This window comes from Gadus morhua, chromosome 7, assembly GCF_902167405.1.
Source record: "Gadus morhua chromosome 7, gadMor3.0, whole genome shotgun sequence".
NCBI lineage: Eukaryota > Metazoa > Chordata > Actinopteri > Gadiformes > Gadidae > Gadus > Gadus morhua.
The window spans coordinates 31695412-31716491 of NC_044054.1; the positions used below are offsets into that span (position 1 = coordinate 31695412).

At 44.2% G+C, this 21080-nt stretch overlaps 2 protein-coding genes across 3 annotated transcripts; both read left to right on the forward strand.

Annotated features, from left to right (window-relative positions):
- Positions 1 to 795: 795 nt before the first annotated feature.
- LOC115547234 (gap junction alpha-3 protein-like) lies at positions 796 to 2147 on the forward strand. The gene has a single exon (XM_030361297.1). The coding sequence runs from the start codon at positions 872 to 874 to the stop codon at positions 1784 to 1786; it is 915 nt and encodes a 304-aa protein (XP_030217157.1). The 5' UTR covers positions 796 to 871; the 3' UTR covers positions 1787 to 2147.
- Positions 2148 to 10173: 8026 nt separating this feature from the next.
- Positions 10174 to 20289, forward strand: LOC115547226 (E3 ubiquitin-protein ligase TRIM47). 2 transcript variants are annotated; one of them, XM_030361287.1, is made up of 3 exons: positions 10174 to 10305; positions 10420 to 11528; positions 19481 to 20289. In XM_030361287.1, exons 2-3 carry the CDS (start codon positions 10421 to 10423, stop codon positions 19513 to 19515), a joined length of 1143 nt encoding a protein of 380 aa, XP_030217147.1. In that variant the 5' UTR covers positions 10174 to 10305; position 10420; the 3' UTR covers positions 19516 to 20289. The 2 variants fall into 2 exon arrangements, with proteins under 2 accessions (XP_030217147.1, XP_030217146.1); XM_030361286.1 differs by lacking the exon at positions 19481 to 20289 and having other exon boundaries at positions 10420 to 11832.
- The last annotated feature ends 791 nt before the right edge of the window (positions 20290 to 21080 follow it).

Genomic DNA, 21080 nt, shown 5'->3' on the forward strand with positions numbered 1-21080 from the left:
TCCTCCTCGACTTGAATGTTTTTATACAGCGCGCAGGCTTGATGCGCTCCACTTATTTTTGTGGAGAACCAGCGCCTTCAATATGTAGGCCTACTACAGCGTTTGTACAGCTCGTTGCGTTTCCGCAATGAGTCCGTCTTTACGGAGATATTCCTGAAATGCATCATAGGAAACCGGAGGGGGAATAATCGTTTTCGCCTTGTTACTTGGTTGATATTTATGGGGCGCTCCAGTGTCTCTGCTCGGATGTCCCTTAGAGAGAGCATGGCCACTTCCAAAACCTCTCTATCGCCGCACAGCATCCGAAATGCCCTATGCATGGTTATGCAACCTAATCCCAACATTAGATGGTCAAGGTTGACCGGGACCTCTCGGCAGCAGACCGATTCAATGGCAGTGTCCATGCTCCGGCAGCACCCACACGCACACCAGTCACCCCCACACGATCCGAAGGTGGAGCTGGAGCCTGAATTTGATCCTTCTCCACCGGGTGGCAGTCGGACACTACAGGCATGTCCCTCACAGGCTCAAACGCGTAACCAGCCATATTAAAATCATTATTTTCCGCCGTGGCATGTAGAAGACGTTCGGGTATTTGTATGTGTGCATGTGTGCAATGGATAGTCCACAGTATGCATTGCTATTCCTATGCTTTAGGGGGCGCTCTAAGGCACCTGTTCAGGGTAACTGGTAACAGTGTTCTGGTGCTCGTAAATCAGAGTTAAAATGGATACGTATTGTGTCACGTTACTAACAAGTTATCCTTATATTATACAACGAACATAATAATGAACATGACCCCTGACCTCTGGTCCCCATCAGGGCTGATCCAGGGAACTGAAGGAGGCCTGTCGCCTAGGGGACCGTCGCCATGGCCGACTGGAACCTGCTAGGGAAGCTGCTGGAGGCCGCTCAGACACACTCCACCGTGGTGGGCAAGGTGTGGCTCACCGTGCTCTTCATCTTCCGCATCCTGGTTTTGGGCACGGCCGCCGAGAAGGTTTGGGGCGACGAGTCGTCGGGCTTCACCTGCGACACCAAGCAGCCTGGCTGTCAGAACGTCTGCTACGACCGTACCTTCCCCATCTCCCACATCCGCTTCTGGGTGCTGCAGATCATCTTCGTGTCCACGCCCACGCTCATCTACCTGGGCCACATCCTGCACCTGGTGCGCATGGAGGAGAAACAGACGCAGAAGGAGAAGGACCGCGAGGAGGAGGAGCCGCCGGCGGCCGAAGGTGCAGGAGGAGGAGGAGGAGGAGGAGGAGGAGGCAAGGCCAAGAAGGGGCCGGTGAAGGACGGCCAGGGCCGGGTGCGTCTACAGGGGGAGCTGCTGCGGACGTACGTCTTCAACATCATCTTCAAGACGCTGTTCGAGGTGGGCTTCCTCGTGGCCCAGTACATGCTGTACGGCTTCCAGCTGAAGGACATGTACACCTGCGACCACTGGCCCTGCCCCAACATGGTGAACTGCTACATCTCGCGGGCCACCGAGAAGACCATCTTCATCCTGTTCATGCTGGTGGTGGCCTGCGTGTCGCTGCTGCTCAACCTGGTGGAGATCTGCCATCTGGGCTTCACCAAGTTCCAAAAGGGCCTCTGCTTCCTCTGCCAACGCCCGAAGAACGCGGAGCCCAGCGAGACACCCAACTACAACGACTACACGGATGCGCCGTGGCGCACTGAGAACAAGAGCGACAGCGGCATCGGCGGAACCTTCGAGAGACCGGAGAACAAGCGAGGGAACGGCAACAAAAAGACGCGGGACGATGACCTGAAGGTCTAGAGGAGGACGGGGTCAAGGTGGAGGTGGAGGATCTGAAGGTGTAGCGTAGAACAAGCCAATGGCCTGCTGCTGCCAGTTAAAGGGGAGGTGAAGGGGCAGAGGTGATCGGTGGAGACGCTGTGTGTTTACAAGCCATTAAGGCTGAGTCTCATTCCTTTGCTTTAAGCAAAATCTCAGCCCCTATATGCCATTTGAATGTTGCATAGGCATTTTCTTTAAACAAGTACAACCACAACCACTCCCCTCGGCAGCCGACCTGGGGGAGCCTGGCTGCCCGGCCCCGGTCTACGGCCGGGGAGCTGCTGGGCCCATGTCCCATTTTGTTCAACAAAATGGGGCAATGATATCCATATTTTCCATGTTCTAGTTGAATATAAGCTTTAATCCCCAGCCGAATAATGTAATAGTTAAAAGTGCTTATTACCTTTAAGAATGGGGGATCAATGTCATGTCTTTTTTATTCATACACCAGTGTAGTTTTCATTTCATTGTTTGTGTGTTGTTTATTGTGCGTAGTGTTGCCGCCACCGTTACCGAGACTTGCATGTCCGTTGGTTGGGTGTGCGGTGCGCTGTGTGTTGTGGTTGTGTGTTAAACAAAGGCAGCTCTCGGGATCGTGCGGTGTATGAGGCACGAGAGTTGCGTCACCGTTTAACCTGGGCTCCCGTCTCGTGCAGAACGAGTTTGACCATAATGTCAAACTTGTTCTGCACTTTGGTTTGCTGCATTTAGACAGCGATTCTCTGCTGCTGAACTAGCTACATGTTGCTTGTTCTATTGCTGTCTGGCATTCAGAAATGTAAAATGGAAGTTTCAATTATTACTTTTAATAAAGTGAACTTAAAACTTGTTTTGCATTCTTTGAAATGCTTCTTTTTTTTTTAAATGTTATTAACCTTAATTTGAAATATTAAGTTAACAACCCTGACTTACTTTTTTGAGTTTTGTAAAATATACAAATCTTAGTTGGTATAACTCTAACTTTCAAGTTTGGCTAAAGAAGAAAATGTAATTATATAAACAAAATAATATTAGTTGATGGAACTTTTTTAAAACTCAAGATCTTTTGTTGGGCTCAAAAGTCAAAAATTGATTGCATTAAGTTGCCTTGCAATTTTTGTGTTTTCTCAGAAAGATAGAAAGATAAACGATCCATTGATGGTTTAAAACCGAAAGAGTTATTGATTAAATGTTATGGTTGATGCCTTTCTGTAATGTGCAATATTAGTTCCATTATATTACTGGTTCTGGGGCCGTATTCACAAAGGATCTTAGGGCTAAAAGTAGGTCCTAACTGGCGAATTTAGGAGTAACTCCTAAAAATAATGGGCGTGTCACTCTTAAATTTAGGACTCCTAACTTTTTTCACTAAGAGCAATTCACAAAGTATTTTAGAACTAAAAGTAGCACCTAAGTCTAGGAGAGCTTAAAAGTCCTCAAGAGGACTCCTAACTCAGTAAGACCTATTCACAAAGAATCTTAAAATGCCTGCGAGACGAAATGTTAGGGTATTCAACTTATTGTTTAGTTAATGCGCGATGCAATAACATCCCCGACTAACAGGAATAATCCGATTAGTCCCGAAATAAAATGTCATAAAAATTATAAGTTATAAAAAAATATATATAACTTATAAAAAATAAAAATAATTGCGCCATCAAATGACGAGGACGTGTTCGTCAATAGGAAGAAAGTGCATTCCATCAACACGCAGGTTGTTTTTGATGCAAATTTTAACATAGCCTACTGGATGTTGTTGCAAAGTGGCCTGGATCTTCAGCTACCCATGATTCGCGCATTTTAATGGTGAGCGGTCTGAGGCAGCTTTTTGAGATGTAGGCCTACCAGTTGGGTGTCACTTGCTGGGTGACAGTGAGTGACTATCCATGCAAGACGTGGTTCTAGACACTCTACCTTAATCCACAACGGGTTTACGATTACAGATTACGCTTAGTCCTATGCGTAAAACACATCGTATTGGCTCTTTGCGAGCACACAAACATACACGAAATGTTGTGGAGAGAGGAATTGGGCAGATGAAACGTCGGTTTCATGTCCTCCACGGCGAAATACGCCTCACCCCAGAGAGGGCAAGCACAATAATCACTGTAGGTGCCATTCTACACAACCTTTGCAAGCGGAGGAACATTCCACAGCCAGACGATGATGATGATGATGATGATGATGATGATGATGATGGCGATCAACATTACAAGGAATTTGGCCGTGTGGAACCGAGTGGACAGGCATTTAGGGATCACTTTGAAAACACATTTTAGGTAAACACCTTGGCACAAATCAGTCAACACTTGGGTAGTTCGTAACATTTATTTTCTTTTAGATTTTACGTATTTTTATTGTTTGCTTTCTCTCTCTCTTGAACGTGCAGGCTACAACGTCATTATCGTGGTCTGCACAAAATTGTCATCATGCGTGTTTTCTGCTAACTGCACCATAACTACTTAATAGGAATTCATTTCTAGCCTAGGCTATTTCCTTGTTTTTCGGGGATTCAGTGGGCTCGTCTGAACAACCAATCACCGAACTGACCGCTTCTAAACTCGTGCACGAGAATTGACGTAATCCATAGCAACGGCGCGTCGCTCTTAGTTCACTCTTTGTGATTTATCCTTAGTAAGAGTAGGTCTCAGCGGCTTTGTGAATAACTTTTAAGAAAAAACTCCTACGTAAAATGTTTTAGCGCGAGTTAGGAGCACTCCTAGCGGTAAGATAAAATGCTTTGTGAAAACGGCCCCTGGTTTGTATGATATTTATGTTTTACATGGATTGCTTACTACCTCAAATTCCATGTTATTCTGGTTTTATATATATATATATATTATGTTGATCTTGTATAATGTTTGATCCAAAATAAAGTGCGATAACGCTGTTTCTAACAGATTGTGAGCATGAATAATATTATTATCTAATCATACCGTGTCTTTCCATGTGGGTAAGGTTGCATTCCTAAGATATTCAAACTATACAGTAAAATTCCAGAGACAGATACTGTATCAAAAGATCAAAAAAAAAAAATTAAACCCCGTGAACAACTACTATTGACGTACTGTAACTGGGTCTTGAAGGGTTGTCGTCCCATATTGTAGGGGTAGGGTTGAGGGGTAGGGATAAGGGGGACGGTTAAGGGGTAGGGTTAAGGTGGAGATTTTGCTAGAGCAAAGCAACGGGATTGGGCCTTACAGAAGTTTGTTTCTTACTTCAAGAACGGCGAGGACACGACCGGCCACACTTTCCGATCGCTCAACGCTGAGGGAACCACAACGATCGGCCCTTTGAATATCTGTTCAATGTCTGATACAATGCATCTATTTTCTTTCATACAGTTCTTGTGTGTGTTGCCACTGCCGATCCCCCATCCACTCCAAACCGGCCATATTTATACGTTCTTAATATTAATATATAGTTTTTTATGCATCCTTCGGGTGGCTATTGCCACCCACTGAGAAAATACAAAACTACTCTGATAGGCCTACTATTAGATTTGGCTCTTGAGAATTATCTCTGACAAATCTTTAGTAGTCCAGGAAGATGAAGATGAAGACTAGGATGAAGTTAGTTTGATGTTTGGTGTGGAACTGGATATACAGGTTAAAATAACTTTTTCAAAAGTTGACAATCAGCTTTATTTCGTTCCTGACGATCTCAGTGTGCAGCATAGACGGGTTTCTGTGCAACGTCATCGCAGATGTGCGCGCGCAGCCAGGGGACAGAAAGCGGGACATTTGTCATTTGTTTACCAGCGGAGTCAGCGGAGAACGAAAATGACAAGGAGCTGTTGTGCTGTGAACTGCACGAATCGGCAAAAGGATGGATGGAAACTGTTTAATATCCCGAGAGGATCTCATCCTTTTGCCAAGAGAAGATTTAGGTTTAGTGAAACTGTCACTGTCAGCAGCACATCTGTCAGCAGCTGCTCCAATCACACACGTCACAAACTTTATTTTGAAGGGACAGACAGATGTTGATTTTGGTAACAGTGACTTTGTTGCCCACACACATTACGTATGTCGGCTTTTGTCTTATCCTCTGCAATCGCCTTTTATTTTTATTTCTTTTTTTGGGGGGGGGTATTTCGCACACTGCCTAAATTATACCAATGTATAATAGGCTAATAGCCGTCACTCTCCTGAAGATTCAATCCACTGCGGACGGTTTTGCGTAATAGTTCACATGTATCAGCGCGTTCACTCTCATAGGCTACCTGGTATGTTTTGGGGTGTTGGTGTATGATGGACTTCAGGCAGCTCAGTCAGGTGTCGCTTTAGTCGGCTGAAGTTGATGTTTTCAACTTTTGTGGCTCAACCCTTTTGCGGGACATGTCCTTCCACTTGTTTGGTTGGGAAGTGCAGGCGACCTCCTCCTCGGTGCGTCTGCGCCCTGGCACATGATGGCTGCAGCATGGCTGGAACAAGAAGCAAGACTGGTGCGATGGATAGATCTATTAGTAAAAGTGAGTGAATTCAGAAGCTCACAATATCTGCTGACTTACCCTGCCATGCATGTGCAGTTAGCTGTCAGGATGTACCCTAGATCCCTGTGCACGTAGGCTACACCCAGGCATCATAAGGTTTTGCCTTCTTTAGTCCCTGTCTCTGACTGGGCAGGACACCTGCCCTCAAAGCGCAAAACCCTGAACTTGTGTCAAAACAATTTAAGTTTTGCACATGACCACAAAGAACATAATTATATGCGTCCAAAGATTTGTATGCACGCAAACTGTCCTTAGTGTACACACTAGGCTTCTCAATCAGATAACTGTATATGTCGGGCCATGTTAAAGCTGGCCATTTGGACATCTGCAATCCATTCCTCACTCGGAATACTATATGGGTCTGGTAATTTCTCACCAGTGCTGAGGACCAGTTTGTTCAGGTAATCAGTGCAGTCTGAGCTGCTGAGGCTGTTGATGTAATTAGTCTGAGCCATCTCTGTCAAGACCTAGCTAACAAGCTGTCAGACCTGTAGTGTAAAACTATATTTACAGTGACATTGGCTTTTTTTTTTTTTTAAATGTTGGCAGGCCGTAAAGTAGCCTCGCCGTAAACATTTTTACTTTAACTTTGTTAGCGTTAACTAACATTACGACCGTGCTCCTGATATTGGAAACATCTAAAACAACCGTCAAAACCTGAGGCCTGTTTCAGGTAGCTGGTTTAACATAATCTGAGTTTAATCCTGCGCTCTGAGTTGGTTGACTCAGAGTTCAGGGTTGAAAAGCAACTCTGGGTTTTCGGTTTTAGAACAGGTGATCAGCGTTGGGTTAATCAACTCTGAGTATGTTCACTCTGGGTTGAGGGCGTGCCTGTTGACTATGAAGAGCCATCATCAATGGATCTCTGATAACATGATCAAACATGGACCAAAAGCGTAGATCCACTTACTTTTCCCCAACGGAATTGGAAATTCTAATGAACGTGTATGCCGAGCAGTTACCCATTTTAACCAAAAAAAGCAATACCGCCGCGGCAGCGAGAGCGCGAGAGAGAGCTTGGCAGGAAATAGCTGAACAAGTCAATGCGTGAGTCAAATAAATTAGTAAAATAAAATAAAATAAGAGGAAAGTTTAATATCTTCCACTTATTCAATATGTAAATTGTGTGTGTGTGTGTGTGTGTGTGTGTGTGTGTGTGTGTGTGTGTGTGTGTGTGTGTGTGTGTGTGTGTGTGTGTGTGTGTGTGTGTGTGTGTGTGTGTGTGTGTGTGTGTGTGTGTCAATTTACGCAACCCCGAGTTGCCTCACGAGGACTTGGCAGCAAATGAAGTACAAAAATATAGTTTAAACAGGTAAACTAATGTTTAATTAAAAATCAAATCAATTGTGCTGTTTTGCCTGCTCTACCTAATTTAACAGCTATGTTCAACATGTATAATATATTTGTATACTATATTTAAGCAGTAAATGTAAGTAGTAGGCCTACATTTCCCAGCCATCCCAACACTGCCAATATTTAATAGGATTTAGATATATTAGAAGGCTACACCTAGGCAAAATGCATTATAAATATATGTGTCTTCAAAATAGCGCTTACTGAATATTAGGGTAACATTTTCCTCCATGTTAGCAAATCGAAAAAATGCAGAGGCCCGGCAGACTGGAGGGGGTCCACCACCTGCAGCCCTCACAGAGGCTGAGGAGATGGCCCTCAGCCAACAGAGTATGCGTCCTGTGGCTGAGGGCATCCCTGAGGGGAGCTCCTCTGATCCCCCCCACCCCCCAGGATAGAAGTGCCTTTACAGTATAAGAGGTTGATTATTCAAAATAATTAAATATGTACACCCAGCGCGTTGCAAATTAGATGGGGCAATATTCTGGCTCAAGTAATAATTGCACTGTCTAATCATCTTCTTCCAGTTACTGATAGCGTCATCGCCCTACTTGAACCAGATGCCCTCACCAACCTCCATGCAATTGTAACAATTCAAAAGATGCAAAAGGATGCTTTGGAGATCCAAATTTTGGAACATAAGTTATAGGTGGGTGAGTTGCAAACTGGGATAGGCTACTGTTCCCTGCTCTAAAAACATACCCAATATAAATGACTTTTTTTTTTTGTGCTTTCAGGAAATAAAAAAAATCCTCATAATAAGTAGATTGTCTTTATTAGAACACGGGCTGTGGTGGGACAAGTTATTTTGTTGAACAGTTTACTCAAAGGGTTTTACTTCAGTGAACAATGCAGACGATTATGCTGAGCATGTGCATGTAGAGAAGAACAGCATCTGGTTAAAAGCAGTACCAGGGTCTTTTCTGCCTTGCATTCTTAAAATGAGTTTCTTGACTTGCAGCAGTTACAGGAAAACGTGGTTAGTCAGCTACTCTGATCATGGGAAAGCCACAACGTTGAAGTGACTGTAGCACAGAGCGGGTGGGATGCACGGGGCGGATCATTCTGCACATGCGTTAATTGCGATAAAAAATAAACTTAAAGCATGCCCCCGGTGCGTTTGACAGTTAACATGGGGGCTGAGAAGGTGGTCTAAATAAATGATAGATTGCGCTGAAAAACGATATCGCTCGTGAAGAAAATTATCAGGAAAATAAAGTATATCCAACCGGGGTCTTAATAATCGTTCCTCACGGAGATTCCTTCTGAGGATCGCAGCCTCTACGTCCACAGGCTCTCGTAGAAAAGGACATGCCATTTCTAACACTTCCTTCTGTCGGAGAGCTGCCTTCAGCCTTATAGACAACAAACTCAGAGTAGGTCTAACCACCTCCCGAGCAGGTTAGGTCCACGGCGTATGTTGCCGCAGCAACTAACTCTCGGTTGCGCTGAACCTGCTACCTGAAACGGAAAACCCAGAGTTTCCACTAACTCAGAGCGAACAAACTCGGGGTTGCCTCAAAACCAGCTACCTGAAACAGGACTCTGGTAAGTTGAGTGAAATTCATGGACATTTCAGTAAGTGTTTTTATGATTTGTGATGCAATGAAAAACAAAGCGATTTTTCAGTAAAATGACATTTTATTGCAACTGTGTCAGGGAGAACTTAAAAGCAATACGGCATCTACATTGATATCAGTTCACTCCGAAGCAGGCTTTTGCCCCCTGGCTGCGCGCGCACCTAGTATTGTTTGTACACAAGAAACACGTCTATACGTAACATGGTAAACAAGGGCACATGGCTGACTGAACTTGTTCTGTGCTTCACTCATAGGTTAACTGAACCGTAACAACAAAGGGTTGCTGCCACCTAGTGGACCAGCGGATTAACATCTTTTAAATCCTTTGCCCAGTTATAACAGTTTAGATATCCTTTTGCTGGGTTCCGGGACACGCTGGGGATGGGGGGAATGAGCAGGTGTATCAGATTGCAAAACAAAGTTTGAGTAGAGAGGTAGATGTTCATATATCCTGGGGGGGAGTGGAACTGAGAGAAGTAATTAAAGAAGGCTTAACGAAGGAATGGCAGAGAGGGTGGGAAAAAGAAAGCAGGGGTAGACACTATTTCTCTTTAAAATCTCAAATAAAACAATTATGTACCTGCACTTTTCAGTCCCGTAGGGACTCAGTTAAACTGTGTAGATTGAGGCTGGGTCACTGTGGGCTAAATCATTTTTTATTTATTGTAGGAAAACATGTTTCTGGTTTATGTGTATGTGGGAGTTCTGAGACAGTAAAACACGTTTTTTATGGAGTGTAGAAAATATAGGACGGAAAGACATGGACTATTTGGTAGACTGTTGGTCTTGGGACTTGGAGGTCAGGCTTTTTCAGTTTTTTCCTTAATTGTTTGGGCACTGTGATAACCATAAACTGATCTCTAGGGCAGTTCTGCAGTTCCTAAACAGAACAGGACTATACGTAAAAATGTAGTTAATCATCGGACCTGTGGAGGGCAGTAATACGCTGGACAGCGTCCAAACTGCCGGAAACTGAAGAAGAAGAAGACGAAACTAGAACCAAAGCAACCCGACGTGGAAGTAGTTCTCTCGTTCAGTAGAAAAATAACACGCATTTTGGAGCAAATAGTCGGACAAACACAAAACACAACTAGGTGAGTAAAAAAGCACAACTTTGGAAGAAGATTAAACCTCTCTTTCTGTTATGATCATGGAATTAGAAAAATAATGGTATTGCTCATTACATAAACCTTGTCGTCTGTGTCTAGGATGGCCTCTGCTAACACTTCCTGGTCTGAAGAGAACCTTTCATGTACCATCTGTCTGGATGTGTTCAACAGTCCAGTTACCACACCATGTGGACACAACTTCTGCAGAACCTGTATTCATCATTTCTGGGACAAAAAACTTGAGTACAAATGTCCCCTCTGCAACGAGCTTTTCCACACTAGACCTGATCTACGGGTCAATACCCTCTTATCAGAGGTGGTTGATCGGTTTGGAACGTCCGTACGAGTAAAAGAGGAGCCTTGTGTTGAACCAGGAGAAGTTCCCTGTGACGTCTGTACTGGGACCCAGCTGAAGGCTGTGAAGTCCTGCCTAGTGTGTCTTATCTCTTACTGCCAAACCCACCTGGAGCCACATCAGAGAGTCACAGTCCTGAAGAAACATCCGCTGGTCGAGCCTATGGACCGTCTGGAAGACAGGATGTGCGAAAAACACGACAGAATCCTGGAGCTCTTCTGCAAGAAGGAACAGGTGTGTGTGTGTCTGTTGTGCACAGTGACGGACCACAAGTCACATCCTGTTGTACCTCTAAAGGAGGAATATGAGGTGAAGACGGCCCAGCTGGGGAAGATAGAGGCTGAAGTCCCACAGAGGATCCAGGAGAGAAAACTAAAGATTAAGGAGATGAAAGACGCAGTAGACTTGAGCAAGAAAGACGCAGACAAAGAGATAGCTGATGCTAGGCAGGCCCTCACTTCTTTGATAGGCTGTGTTGAAAAATGCCTGGATGATTTCAACCAAATGGTTAAAGAGAGGCTGAAATCCACAGAGAAACAAGCTGAAGACCTCATCAAAGGGCTGGAGCAGGAAGTAGTAGATCTGACCAAGAGAATGTCAACGGTGAAGCAGCTCTTACACACTGAAGACCACCTCCACTTCCTCAAGGCCTTCAGATCCCTGAAGGATCCTCCACGCAACAGAATCTGGTCGACGGTTGCTGTCCGTCCTCCGTCTTACAAAGGGGCCTTAGGGAGGTCCCTGCAACAGCTGGAGGAGACGCTGAACGTCGAGATGAAGAAGCTGCGTTCTGGTGATGAACCGAAGAGGGTCCAGAAGCATAAAGTTGATGTGGCTACGGAATCTCGTACAGTTCATCCCCGTTTCGTCATGAGTGACTGGAGATGAAAAAGGGTACAGGATGGAGGCATTTGGAATAATTTAAATCGCCAATATTCGGGATTTAGACAGCATTTATCTGTTCTTGCAAGGCAGAGTTTCACCTTCAACGGGAGATCTTACTTTGAGGTTGAGGTTAAAGGCAATACTAAATGGAATTTAGGAGTGACCACGATCCCCGGGTTAATATCAGATCACGTTACATTCATTCCTAGCCATGGTTACTGGATTCTTACCTACAACAATGGGTTGGTATTTAGTGATAACCCTGCTGTCCGTCTCCCTCTGAGAGCTGAGCTCCAGAAGGTGGGGGTGTTTGTTGATTATGATGAGGGTCTGGTCTCCTTCTATGATGTGGGAGCCAGGGTTCATATCTACTCTGCTACTGGCTGCACCTTTAGTCAGCCTCTCTATCCAATCCTCGGTCTAGGGAATATTTATGAAGGCGTATCATCTGCCCGTCTGATCATCTCACCTGTCAATCAAACAGACTAGGACCTTTGTTTGATTATAAAACGAACAAACCACCAAAACAACTAATGTTGTTTCATGACTTTGAATCTCTACTATGTGAGATCTGAGAGAACATAACCCTGACATTAAAAAAAAAACCTCTTTGTAAAGGATAACATTACATTATATTCATCATAAAGGTCGTAAAGGTTTATTGTTGTACAATTGTTTATGGGTGCTGTTATGTAGAACTAGTTTCGGGATTAATGTGTGAATCATAATAATCTTAGCATTCCTATTTGTTTATATTTAGGACTCATGAATGACGGCACAATATAATGTAAAAACGCATTTCTGATATCAATAAAAATGGAAAAACAGCTGATGAGTCGATTACTTTTAATGTCCAATATACAACAACCCAACATTTGTAACAAACTTGCACAATGACTAAATGTAAAGATTCTCCCCATGTGTGTGAGTATGTGTGAGTAACTTTATGTGAGCTCTCCTCTCATCTTAGATTCTCCTCCCTCCTTCCTCTCTCTTCCTCTTCCTCCTCTCTCCTAGCTTTGCTCCCCTTTCTACCTCATCCAGGATTGTGTTAATAATTGTCTTATATACTCGAGACTGAACCGAAGGTTCAGAGAAGTGAAGTGTTGTTGACATTGTTTGTTTAAAGATGCTCAAATGTTGGTTTGGTTCCAGTGTGTCCGTCTGACCTGAGCTGTTCTGGCCGGTACACGGTTGCGTGGTGAATCTGTGTTTTCCTATGAAGTGTGACTTTTAATGCGACGTCAACACGAGCGAGCATTTTTTGATAGTTTTGAGATAATGAATAAATGTTTTTACATTCCAAAATAGAATTAGATACAAATTATATAATGTTCTGTTCAATTATTTATGTGTTGTGAATTTCAGTTTAAATAAATACTTTTAAGCGTACATGCAGTGGTGTAGTCTATTTTATTGTAGTGGGTATACTGTGATGATTCCCTCCCAGCCTCGTACAAACCCGTCCCACCGGTACGCTTATGGGGTGTCGCACCACACTCACCAACGCAGGGGTCTACAACTCGCTGATTTAAGAGTATAACGATTATCAACAATCATGGAAAGCTGAGTAGGTCTATCAGTTTTAATAACAGTATTAACAAATAGAACACAAAAATGACCAGTTGTCCTTTGTATATCTATAGTAGCAATAGCACATGCTAAACAAGGACAAAATCTACTCAAAATAATTTAATGAACTGTTTACATCCATGGCTAACCAGTGCATGAGAAGGAGATGACAGGAGACTAATGTTTCACTCTTTCAATTGCTCTAATTTGAGCTCTTACTGTTGTTATCTAACATACCATACAGTAATTGAATTGTGTAAAAGTGTGAAATTACTGCACCTTAAAAATGACCATGAATTAGCTATACTCTCATTTGCATAGTGATTAACATTATGAATTTCAATTGTGTATACCAACTGTATGTTGGCTGACATTTACCTAACTTTTTTTCCCTCCACTCATACCAAGGATGCCTGTTTTTAAATTCCCTAGCCTGACACCCAGTCCGAAAGGCTGGCCAGGGGTTCTCATCTAAAAGTAACAAGGAGATATTGTGGGATTAAAACATTGTCTACTGTTGACTACTTGTTATGTGGTTTACACATTAATATGGGAGGACTGGACACACACACACACACACACACACACACACACACACACACACACACACACACACACACACACACACACACACACACACACACACACACACACACACACACACACACACACACACACACACACACACACGCACACACACGCGAGAAGGAGGGGCTCGGCCCGCCTACTAACGTGCAGAGATGCAGGGGCAGCTTCGCGCTTCGTAACAGAGACAGGGCAGAGCGCGAGCGCGCAGGGGGAATTTTATGAATGTGTGAATATAGGAGATAACTTCCCTTGCTTAAAGTATTTTATTGCAGTTATACCCAACCAATATTTGTGAAAAATAAACACAGAAGTGAAAGATCTGTCACAAGACGATTGATACGTATCCGTACATATTTTTAAGTGGGTATACGCAAATCCTGGTGCGTTCCTAGTGGGTATACGGCGTATACCTGCGTATCACGTAGACTACACCACTGCGTACATGTTTACGATCCAGAGTCCTTGACGATCAACTAAATGAAGGGATGTGATGTCAGGTCAGCGCTGAGGGACACTTACCTGCTGCAATAACTCTTAAAACTCTTAAAGTATTTTAACAACAGAACCAAACATGTTTAGTTAAAAAACGTTTTAATGTTAAATCAACACGTTAACCTCCTAATGGCCCGGTGACGGGGGGCCGGGGGTCCCCGGGCGGGTGGTTCCCTAGGCGACGGTCCCCTAGGTGACCCGGTACACCTTGCTGAGCAGCACCTCCACCCGGTCGCCCCCCAGGTGGCAGAGGTCCAGGACGCACAGCAGGTGGGCCCCCTCTAGCTCCCCGGCCGTCTGGAGGACCTCCTCTGGAAGACACGGCGGAGAGATGGGATCAAATGTAAGGTCGGATAACATGAACTGATTTTAGTTCGGAATCCCTCTTTTGCTTTGATAGACCCATTCCCAAGATTTGATCCAATCCGTGATCCGAAATCCCACTTGATTACTTTTGAAAAACTGGGCCCTGGAGACCCCGGCCGGACCTGAGCCCGTCTGAAGGGAGGCAGTGACCCAGCACTGCGAACAGAAGGGGTCTCACAGTTTCTGATGCTTCACAATCAGGGCTGGAGCCACCGGGACACAGGTGTGATGCGTTCACACCTGTGTCATGTGCGCGTGATCTCGTCTGCTTATCTTTTATGGGATGAGAGTTCTAGGGGGGGGCGTGTCATCCCCATGGTTACGACCCAGGGGCCGTTGTCACGTTAAAATGTACCGGGGACAAAAATTGTACCGGCCTATGTCATCAGTTGTTGACAACTTGACAACTGATTTGATTGGGTTGTCCGTTGCCGGGCAGGTTTCAAAAAACATTCGGCTCATGTTTCCAAAGACGAAATAACATAATACAGATAACGGATCGCTAGATAACACTTGTTTTTACTTTATATTTTTATTGTATTGAATTGTTTAATCGAATTTAGCTAGTTAACTGAGTGTTTGAAGCAGGTTTCAAAAACCTGTCTTGTCACGCTCAATGAAGGAGTGCAATGAACGAGCATGAAAGTTCGCGAATGTTCAAGAACCTTCCTACGTCATTCGACGCGATCGCCCGTTGCCAGGCAACAGACGATTGCGTCGTCTGTTGCTAGGCAGGTTTGGAATTTGTCAACAACTGATGACGTAGGCCGGTAAAATTTTCGGCCAGGTACAATTTTAACGTGACACCGCCTTGTGATACTATCTTGGCACCGTCGTTGTGTATGAGCTATCAAAGGCTGTGTCAGCGATGTTGGGTGACGTCGCTTCTGTTGGTATTTGAAGCGAGATCCAAAAGAAACAGAGCCAGCTCGCCCCTCCCTTCCCTGTGTTCGTGCATCCAGTAAGAACTATCATGAACGCAGCGCAAAACTAGCCTGGTCCTACCAGACTCTCGTACTTCATCATTGACTAACGTTAACTCACTTGAAGGTGGGTGTTTGTTGAATTTTAAAACTATTGGATCTGCCCAGTGCCGCTCTGGATCTGCCATAACCAATCGCTAATGTTTGAGCAGGGATCACGTTGCGCGCAGGCTGTAAGAAAACCAAACACCGTTCCTGAAGACGTCCGTCAACAGCGATTTATTAGCCGTTTTATTTATTTTTTGCAGAAGAAGGAGGGGTGGGCAGCTGAAAGGAGTCGTAGAGAAACAAATGTTCTTTCGTCCGAGGTTTTGCCTTTTACTTAACATGAATGACGTTGATGGTTTTTAGGCACTGTGTTGACTTTTTATCACTTAAAGTCGCCGAGGGATGTGTAGACAGACCTCTCGCTTGCTAACAATGCTAGACAACGAGATTATTTCTGCATCTGGCACGTCATGCACTAGGGCGTGGCCGGCTCCCATGATGCGGAAGCAAATCTCTCCTTGATGTTGCCCGGCGCCATCGAGCAGTTTTCATAGGAATGAATGGGCGCCATTTTTTATCCGCTGTCCTTTCTTTAATAGGTCCATGATTTGGACAGGGGTAAATTACTAGCCAGGGCTACGAAAGTGATGGTCGGACAGGCAAGGGATTGTTAACAGGCAGGCAGGCAGTCAGGCAGACAAGGGCTCGGTGACAGGCAGGTAAGGGTTCGGCAACAGGTAAGCTGTAGTCTGGCTATTGCCAGACCAAGATCAATCGTAGATTGCACGTTGGTCTGGGGAAGCTGCTGTCATTTTCTTCAGCACAAGAGGCGTGATCAACGGGCCTAGTTCAAATGACTCCGTACGTGATTGGATGCTTGCCATCGCTTCCCTGTCGTCATTGTGTTAAACCAGCCAATTGCGCGCCAAGGGGAAAAGCTAGCTTGGTGATTGGCTCCCGCAAAAACGTATCGGAAGCAGAAAGAAATGTATTGCTCTTCTCCAGACCCTTGTGCAGGGCGAACTCAAATCGCCGGCAGAATGGGCGGGGCTACCCAGTCTAGACCAGCAGGATGACGGACGGAGAACTAAAGGAGAGGAAAGAGGGTAACTCACGTGATATATATTGAGTACGAAGGAAGTAGCAAGGAAATGTATAAAGTGTAGGCAGATGAGTGTCGTTGATGAGCATAAGGATTGCATGTGTAGTAATCTAGCACAACTAAGTTGTTTAAAGTGGAAAACGTTGAGGGGGTAATTTTCTCATTAAAACGGCATTGTTGCTGTCTTAATGAGAGAGTACCAGCAGGGAGACCCTGGAACACATTCAACTCAATGTGTCTCTCACTCTCTCTCTCTCTCTATCCCTTTTCCAACTTTCTCTGTCAGAGAGAGAGAGAGAGAGAGAGAGAGAGAGAGAGAGAGAGAGAGAGAGAGAGAGAGAGAGAGAGAGAGAGAGAGAGAGAGAGAGAGAGAGAGAGAGAGAGAGAGAGAGAGAGAGAGAGAGAGAGAGAGAGAGAGAGAGAGAGAGAGAGAGAGAGGAGCAGACTGCAAACAACATCAAACGCACACTTTATATATATATATATATATATATATATATATATATATATATATATATATATATATAATAATACATTTAATTTAGAGGCGCCTTTCAAGACACCCAAGGTCACCTTACAGAGCATATAGTCATCATACATTATTTAAAAAAAACAAGACATTGTGTAAAAAAAATAAAATAAACATAAGCAATAAGAAATAAATAAAACAAAAACAAGACAAAACAAAACAAAAAAAACTATCAAAACAGTGATCAGTTAGACAATATATGCAATCCTTATGCTCATATATATATAATAATTATATTTATAGTACAGATAAGTTTACAATTTTTTTTTTTTTTATGTTTTTTCTTTTCACAATGACAGTTGAGGCTCTGCCTCCCCTGGGCCCTGACCGCACGTCCCTGGCACACACGCCTTCAACCAGGAGGGCTACTGACCTAACACCCATTACTCTCTATTCAGACTGACTGCTGTCTGCTGCTCTCATTCCTCTGTCTGCTGCTCGTGTGTGCACTGTGCGCATGCCCGCCGGGGTGAGCGTAGCACCAATTGGTGCAGCGTAGCACCAATTAACAGCTCTTTGATCTTTGCTCTCTTTGTTGAAAATCGAATCGGTGGTGGATAAAGTATTTGGGAGAGCCCCGAAAACCCGGGTCGATGAGTAGCAAATCACCACTAAATCGGATCCCCACATGTCTCTCGGAGTTGTTTTACTCCAGCTCTCTTTTAACTCCAGGAAGAAGAGGCGACGAACAACAACGCATTTGACGTTAACTACACAGAGCATGAATGTGCCCAAAGCATGGACCTATAATGGTCCAAAGTCGTGAAAGTTGAAACTTCAATAAACTGCGTGTCCGTGGGGGCGGAGCCAGGGGTTAGGGGCGGAGCCAGATGTTAGGGGAGAAGAGGAGAGGACGTCATGTTTAGGAAACGAAACCTAAGGTTCATAGAACCAAAGCAACCCGACGTGGAAGTAGTTCTCTCGTTCAGTAGAAAAATAACACGCATTTTGGAGCAAATAGTCTGACAGACAGAAACCACAACTAGGTGAGTAAAAAAGCACAACTTTGGAGGAAGATTAAACCTCTCTTTCTGTTATGATCATGGAATTAGAAAAATAATGGTATTGCTCATTACATAAACCTTGTCGTCTGTATCTAGGATGGCCTCTGCTAACACTTCCTGGTCTGAAGAGAACCTTTCATGTACCATCTGTCTGGAAGTGTTCAACAGTCCAGTTACCACACCATGTGGACACAACTTCTGCAGTACCTGTATTAATAATTTCTGGGACGAAAAACTTGAGTATAAATGTCCCCTCTGCAACAAGCTTTTCCACACTAGACCTGATCTACGGGTCAATACCCTCTTATCAGAGGTGGTTGATCGGTTTGGAATGTCCGTACGAGTAAAAGAGGAGCCTTGTGTTGAACCAGGAGAAGTTCCCTGTGACGTCTGTACTGGGACCCAGCTGAAGGCTGTGAAGTCCTGCCTAGTGTGTCTTATCTCTTACTGCCAAACCCACCTGGAGCCACATCAGAGAGTCACAGTCCTGAAGAAACATCCGCTGGTCGAGCCTATGGACCGTCTGGAAGACAGGATGTGCGAAAAACACGACAGAATCCTGGAGCTCTTCTGCAAGAAGGAACAGGTGTGTGTGTGTCTGTTGTGCACAGTGACAGACCACAAGTCCCACCCTGTTGTCCCTCTGAAGGAGGAATATGAGGTGAAGACGGCCCAGCTGGGGAAGATAGAGACTGAAGTCCCATTGAGGATCCAGGAGAGAAAACTAAAGATTAAGGAGATGAAAGACGTAGTAGAATTGAGCAAGAAAGACGCGGACAAAGAGATAGCTGATGCTAGGCAGGCCCTCACTGCTTTGATAGGCTGTGTTGAAAAGTGCCTGGATGATTTCAACCAAATGGTTAAAGAGAGGCTGAAATCCACAGAGAAACAAGCTGAAGACCTCATCAAAGGGCTGGAGCAGGAAGTAGTAGATCTGACCAAGAGAATGTCAACGGTGAAGCAGCTCTTACACACTGAAGACCACCTCCACTTCCTCAAGGCCTTCAGATCCCTGAAGGATCCTCCACGCAACAGAATCTGGTCGACGGTTGCTGTCCGTCCTCCGTCTTACAAAGGGGCCTTAGGGAGGTCCCTGCAACAGCTGGAGGAGACGCTGAACGTCGAGATGAAGAAGCTGCGTTCTGGTGATGAACCGAAGAGGGTCCAGAAGCATAAAGTTGATGTGGCTACGGAATCTCGTACAGCTCCCAGCTCATCGTACAGCTCATCGTACAGCTCATCGTACAGCTCATCGTACAGCTCATCGTACAGCTCATCGTACAGCTCATCGTACAGCTCATCCCCGTTTCGTCATGAGTGACTGGAGTTGAAAAAGGGTACAGGATGGAGGCATTTGGAATAATTTCAATCGCCAATATTCGGGATTTAGACAGCATTTATCTGTTCTTGCAAGGCAGAGTTTCACCTTCAACGGGAGATCTTACTTTGAGGTTGAGGTTAAAGGCAATACTAAATGGAATTTAGGAGTGACCACGATCCCCGGGTCAATATCAGATCACATCTGATATTGATAACCCTGCTGTCCGTCTCCCTCTGAAAGCTGTGCTCCAGAAGGTGGGGGTGTTTGTTGATTATGATAAGGGTTGGGTCTCCTTCTATGATGTGGGAGCCAGGGTTCATATCTACACTGCTAAAGGCTGCACCTTTAGTAAGCCTCTCTTTCCAATCCTCTGTAGGGAATACTAGCGAAGGCTTATCATCTGCCCGCCTGATCATCTCACCTGTCAATCAAACAGACTAGGACCTTTGTTTGATTATAAAACGAACAAACCACCAAAACAACTAATGTTGTTTCATGACTTGAATCTCTACCATGTGAGATCCGAGAGAACATAACCCTGACATTAAAAAAATAACCTCTTTGTAAAGGATAACATTACATTATATTCATCATAAAGGTCGTAAAGGTTTATTGTTGTACAATTGTTTATGGGTGCAGTTATGTAGAACTAGTTCCGGGGATTAATGTGTGAATCATAATAATCTTATCATTACTATTTGTTTATATTTAGGACTCATGAATGACGGCACAATATAACGTAAAATCGCATTTCTGATTTCAATAAAAATGGAAAAACAGCTGATCGAGTCGATTACTTTTAATGTCCAATATACTACAACCCAACATTTGTAACAAACTTGCACAAAGTTCACAATGACTACATGTAAAGATTCTCCCCATGTGTGTGAGTATGTGTGAGTGACTTTATGTGAGCTCTCCTCTCATCTTAGATTCTCCTCCCTCCTTCCTCTCTTCCCCCTCTCTCCTAGCTTTGCTCCCCTTTCTAGCTCATCCAGGATTGTGTTAATAATTGTATTATATACTCGAGACTGAACCGAAGGGCCCAGAGAAGGGAAGTGTTGATTACATTGTTTGTTTAAAGATGCTCAAATGTTGGTTTGGTTCCAGTGAGTCCGTCTGACCTGAGCTGTTCTGGCCGGTCCACGGTTGCATGGTGAATCTATGTTTTCCTATGAAGTGTGACTTTTAATGCGACGTCAACACAAGCGAGAAATACACTGCCACAACCGACCACGGTTTCTGCTCGGACACAAATCCGATTTCTCCGGCCACTTCTGCTCTTGGAGGGCAGAAACCCTGAAGATATTGTACATACAAATGTAAAAGGTCCAGAGTAAATACTCTTATCTTTTATGTTAAAAAATATGTAAATATAAATATGTGTTACAAGATTTTTAAAACAGGTGATTTTGTAACATGATGAGGTGTCTTGCTAGCGAACGTTCACGTTGTGTTGCACAGTCACTCGAATGGCTCGTTGGGTATTTTCTGTAGGCCCTATTCATCAAAATATGCTTTAAAATACTATTGAAATTGTTTTGAGTTAATGAATAAATGTTTTTACATTCCAAA

What these genes read in the sequence shown, in the direction of transcription:
- LOC115547234 (XM_030361297.1), top strand. Translation starts at nt 872, where the DNA reads ATGGCCGACTGGAACCTGCTAGGGAAGCTGCTGGAGGCCGCTCAGACA.
- LOC115547226 (XM_030361287.1), top strand. Translation starts at nt 10,421, where the DNA reads ATGGCCTCTGCTAACACTTCCTGGTCTGAAGAGAACCTTTCATGTACC. An exon ending in GGCTACGGAATCTCGTACAG is followed by an intron (nt 11,529 to 19,480) that starts TTCATCCCCGTT and finishes CTCATCGTACAG; the next exon opens with CTCATCCCCGTTTCGTCATG.